The 5454-nt window shown below is 30.2% G+C and overlaps 1 protein-coding gene across 1 annotated transcript; it reads left to right on the forward strand.

Moving 5' to 3' along the window:
• Nucleotides 1-476: 476 nt before the first annotated feature.
• On the forward strand, nt 477-2774 carry LOC120085423 (cytochrome P450 CYP82D47-like). The gene is made up of 2 exons (XM_039041384.2): nt 477-1551; nt 1962-2774. The coding sequence occupies exons 1-2, from the start codon at nt 607-609 to the stop codon at nt 2583-2585; spliced, it is 1569 nt and encodes a 522-aa protein (XP_038897312.1). The 5' UTR covers nt 477-606; the 3' UTR covers nt 2586-2774.
• Nucleotides 2775-5454: the final 2680 nt, after the last annotated feature.

The raw sequence follows: 5454 nt of genomic DNA on the forward strand, positions 1-5454 counted from the left end.
GTGGTTTTACAAAAAAATTAATGTATAGTGGTTAAAATTAAGAGAAAAAAAAAAAAAGTTGATATATACCACTACTTATTATCGTGCAGCCCATCAAAATATTTAATCAAAGGTCTACATAAAAAAAATTCGTTTTTGATTTTTTTTTATTTGTGATTGAAGGAGATTATTATTGAAAGGACAATCCATCTATATCATACACTAAAAAAGGAAAAAAAGTTTAACAATATTTAAAATAATAATTAGTAGAATTTAGAATCCAATAAACAATCATTAATCAATTGATTGGTAAGATAACTAAATAAGGATATAAAAAAGAATAAATACAAATATAAATATTAGATTCAAAGTATTAATAGATATAAAATAATATAAGAAAATATAAATATAGTCAAATTTAAGTAATTTATGGGGTAGACTATATTATTACTATTTTATAGATTTATATAAAAGTAAATCTAATCTTTCGTATAATCACGGGCCAATTTTTAAGTCACACGAAAAGTTGTCCATTTAAGTTATTATTATTCCATTTCAACCCTATCTATAAAAAGGTAATACAGTGTTAATCTCAATACACAATCACCAATAGTTCCTCAAACCAAAATGAATCTTCCCCTTGCCGACATGTCCTCATCCAACCTTGCTCTACCTGCAATTATTTTCACCCTTCTCTTGATCATCCTCTATGCTCTCTTCAATTCATTTATCGGCGGTCGTCATAAGAGACTACCGCCCCAACCCGGCGGTGCTTGGCCGGTCATCGGCCACCTCCCTCTACTCACTGGAAAAGAACTCATTCACAATACCTTGGGGAAATTGGCAGACACTTATGGGCCAATCTTTATGCTAAGGTTAGGTACCAATAAAACCTTGGTTGTTAGTGGATGGGAAGTAGCAAAGGAGTGCTTTACTACCAACGACAAAATCTTTGCATCTCGCCCCAAATTTGCTGCTGCCGAGCTTCTTGGCTATAACTATGCCATGTTTGGGACTAGCCCATATGGTTCCCATTGGAGGCATGTTCGTAAAATAGTCATGCTCGAACTTCTCGCTAACCACCGTCTCGAGAAGTTGCAACACATCTCAAGATCAGAGGTTCAAAATTCCATTGAGAGGCTACATGAGTTGTGCAAATCAAATAAGAAAGCGCTAGTGGAGATGGAGACGTGGTTTGGAGATATAACATTGAACACCATATTTAGGATGGTGGTTGGAAAGCGATTTTCGACTGCTTTTGAAGGGAGTGGGGGGGAAGAGTACCAAAATGCGTTGAAAGGATTTTTTAATTTGTTTACAGCGTTTGTTCCGTCGGATTTATTTCCGTTTTTAAGATGGTTTGACTTTGGAGGATACAAGAAGACTATGAAGAAGACAGCAAAGGTCATGGACGAGATGCATGATAAATGGCTTAGAGAGCATCGAGAGAAGAGAAATTTTGATGGAGTAGGGAGTGAAGAGCAAGATCTCATGCACATCATGTTGTCTATAACCAAGGATGAGGATTTTTCCGGCTACGATGTCGATACGGTCATCAAATCTACTTGTTTGGTATGTACTAAATTTTGAACAAAAATACTCAAGTGCATCTAGAAATTCAACTCCAAATATAGTAGGTCACGACTTTCCTTTCAAAAAAAACTTGAGTTTCTTTTTTTCTCATGTGGTGGAAACTTGGGTTAGTTGTGACGTAGTTTGTGAGATTTCTTAATTGTCATGGGATTTAATGCGTGTTAGGTTTTACGATCTCTAGTACTTTATAGATCTCATCTGAAAATCAATTAACAATGAAAAGAGTAATTCATATTTCAGGTATTTCTATATCTTTGAGTATGAGATTTTCAACTGTAAGATCATCACTTATAATGAATTTTCCATACAAAAAAATATATTAAAAGGTTAGGTAAGTTCTTTAATTTTATTTAATGGCGTCAATTAAGATGACCGATAATTATGTGTAGGCTATGATATTGGGTGGATTTCACACCACCACGGTAGAAATGGTATGGGCTCTTTCACTACTCCTCAATAATGAAGAAGCACTCAAGAAAGTCCAATCTGAATTAGATGAACTAGTTGGGAGAGAAAGACAAGTGAGTGAGTCAGACATACATGATTTAATATATCTCCAAGCAGTTGTGAAGGAAACGTTGCGTCTATATCCTGCAGCACAACTCTCAGTTCCTCATGAATCTATAGAAGATTGTACAGTGGCTGGGTATCACATTCCAGCAGGCACACGATTGTGGGTGAATCTTTATAAACTCCAAAGCGATCCAAATGTTTGGGAGAGTCCCAGAGAATTTCGTCCAGAGAGGTTTTTGGCAATTGAAAAGAATTTTGATGTGAAAGGACAAAGTCCACAATTCATTCCATTCGGAGCTGGTAGAAGAATTTGTCCTGGAATTTCATTTGCCACCCAAGTTATGCAATTGTCACTTGCAAGACTGCTTCATGAATTTGAAATTAAACGACCATCTGAAGAGCCACTTAATATGGAAGAAAGCGTTGCGTTGAACATTACCAAGAAAATTCCACTTGAAGTTGTCTTAACTTCACGTCTTTCACCTCAAATTTATAAATGATTTCATGTTCAAGTAATAAAAAATTGTATATCACTAGTTTGGTTTGTAGTAAATGCATATAAAAGTTAGATCAGACCAACGGGTACTAGTTTTTTTTTAGTGCAATAATTTATGCATGTGGGTGGGAGTGGGTTTCAAACATTTTATATTTGGTCTGTTTTAACTAATTAAAATAACCCACTTTTTATATTTGGTCTGTTTTAACTAATTAAAATATACATGCTCTAATTAGCAATTAAAACGCACTGTGTTTTCATTCAAAATAAATTGCTAACGAACATGATTGATCATGTATTTATAAACATTGTGATGTTTTTGGATTATTTTTAAAAGTTTATTGGGCAAAAGAATATTTATTAGCTTTTTTTTTTCAAAATCTAAAATTTAAAAAAAAAAAAAATAAACAGTTACCAAATCTTATTTATTTCGTTGTTTTTTATAATATAGATGTGGTTTAGAGATTTTGTGATTTTGTTGTACCTATCATTTCTTGGTTCGAGGTATGATGAGAGTATTAAAAATGTGTTAATCCAATTGAGATATTTAGCACACCTCTAAACTTTTTCATCCGTTTATTATGTTTTATGTATTATATATATATATAATTCGAATTGTGTGGATTTGAGTCGTTTTCAAGACGATTTACTTGTCTGATTTGTTTCCTTATTAAATTAAATACAATATTATTTTATTTTTCATATGTATTAGATATACTAAGCAACAAATCACTATCCGTTCCATCTAATTTTCAAAATTTGGAAATAAATAATGATGATGATGTAAAAAATTATTTAATTTAAGTAATAACAAAGTAGAAATGTTTTAAAGTCATATAATAAGACAAGAATTTGTAATTAATTGGAAAGAAAAAAGAAAATCATATAATAGTACTATCTAGTCAAAAAAAAAAAAAAAAAACCACAAAATATTATAATTTTCAGAAGAAGAAACTAATTATTAAAATAGTACAGTATATGTATTATTATTCTTGAAGTTAAAGATACGATTTTCTTATTTCACACTTTCGTTAAAGATTTATTTAACCTTCTTCTTAAATCTAATGACTTGTTACTAACATTTAGCGTTTGAATGGCTTTGTTGGTGAATTTATAATTTAACCATCGTGACATTATAAACAATATTTAATTAAATTAATTAATAAAATAAAAGACAGAAAAAAAGGAATAGTACCAGAATTGAGGACAAGAATTGATGAGAGTAATTAGGATAAAAAAGTTTTTTAAAATAATAATAAACAATAAGATTTTAACATGAAAAATACTTTCTACATATGACTTTTCATAAATGTCTAAAAATTTGATTTATTATAGAGATTTTTGTTAAAATTGACAAATTTATTCTTCATCCAGATTTTTCATTAAATTGTTGACTTGTAAGTTTGAAATATTGATATTGACGAAAATATTAAGATCTTAATTTTACGAAAATTTCACTGAAATTATCAATAAAATATTGATATAAAATGGATATTTCCATAAAATTAAAAAAAAAATTTAATTAGTAAATAAGTATTTTACTATTTTCAAACAAACTAGGTATATTATATATATATATTATGACATTTTGATGATTATTCTTTATATTTTGTAAGTTTTTTTTTATGATATAATGAAAATATCGATTTACCGCTCATGTCGATGTCGAAATCCATGAAAATATAGAAATATCGACACTCCGACGAAAATTTAATATTATGCTTGTAAAGTAGAATCCCTCTTATGTGTACAACATTTAATAGGATTAGAGGTTTTATTTTTTTTTAATATTTCTAAATATTAGGAATATTTATAAGTGTTGATTTATTTGACGAAAACACATTATACATAGTTTCGCTTAACTAATTTCATCACCGATTATTCGTCGATCCATTTCCAATTTTTCTAGTAAATTTCCACCGTCGTCAATTTTAATTTTACATTTTGCAGTGAGGTTGTGAAAAATGGGCCATAATTGAATGACGTTCAATTGTGCACTTATAAAGTATTTTTCGAACAAACATTCAATTCACTTTCTAAGGTCATTTACTATTCTGTTTTTGAGTTTTTTTTTTTTTTTTTTCCATCATGTTTAAAGACATGTTCCTTAATATATGATCTATTTTGTTAAAAAAAAAAACCACATTTCTTGGCGTTTGCAATTTATATTTTAAAGACGTCAAGAAAATGTAAAAGAAGTCGAGGTTGGAGGATTTTTTTGGGTTTCTTTTTTCACGCTGACAAAATATTTAATATTTTAAAAATGTTAAGTTTAATCTATGTTTTATTGTCATATTTTAAATGTCAAGAGTTATTAAGTTAGTTTTGAGGTTTCATTTTTAGGCACTGAATTTTGCCTCTTCCTAAAATTTTAGTAAGAAATTCGGTATTTGATGTCGGTTGGAAAAAGATAAAAATGGATGTACAATGTTAGTTTCGTAAAAAAAAAAAAAAAAAAAAAGATTTTTACTGTCGATTTATAAAGATATATTTAATGAGGTTACAATGTCGGTTTAGAACTGACATTGTAGCTACCCATTTATTCTTTTTCCCTTTAATAAAAATCCTCAGTTTCATTTCTCTACCTTTCTTCTCTTTTTTTGTCACAAAAATACCTCTCCCTCAAAAACCTCTCGTCGCTGTTGCCTTCACCATCTCTCGTTGCCATTGTCAATCCCTTAGATTTAGGCGTCATGCATATCCATTCATCATTGTCAGCATTAACAGTGCCATCATGCAGATTCATTGGTCACATAGTTAGATCTGTCGGTTGCTAGTCAGATCCATTTGTTCGTGTCATGATTCAGCTCAATTCGCTAGGTCTGTTGCTCGTCGACATCGTGCATTTGCCAAATCAGGTCGTCGGCATCGTA

Source organism: Benincasa hispida, chromosome 9 (genome assembly GCF_027475165.1).
Source record: "Benincasa hispida cultivar pf3 chromosome 9, pf3_genome.v1.1, whole genome shotgun sequence".
Lineage (NCBI taxonomy): Eukaryota > Viridiplantae > Streptophyta > Magnoliopsida > Cucurbitales > Cucurbitaceae > Benincasa > Benincasa hispida.

What these genes read in the sequence shown, in the direction of transcription:
- LOC120085423 (XM_039041384.2), top strand. Translation starts at nt 607, where the DNA reads ATGAATCTTCCCCTTGCCGACATGTCCTCATCCAACCTTGCTCTACCT. An exon ending in TCATCAAATCTACTTGTTTG is followed by an intron (nt 1,552 to 1,961) that starts GTATGTACTAAA and finishes AATTATGTGTAG; the next exon opens with GCTATGATATTGGGTGGATT.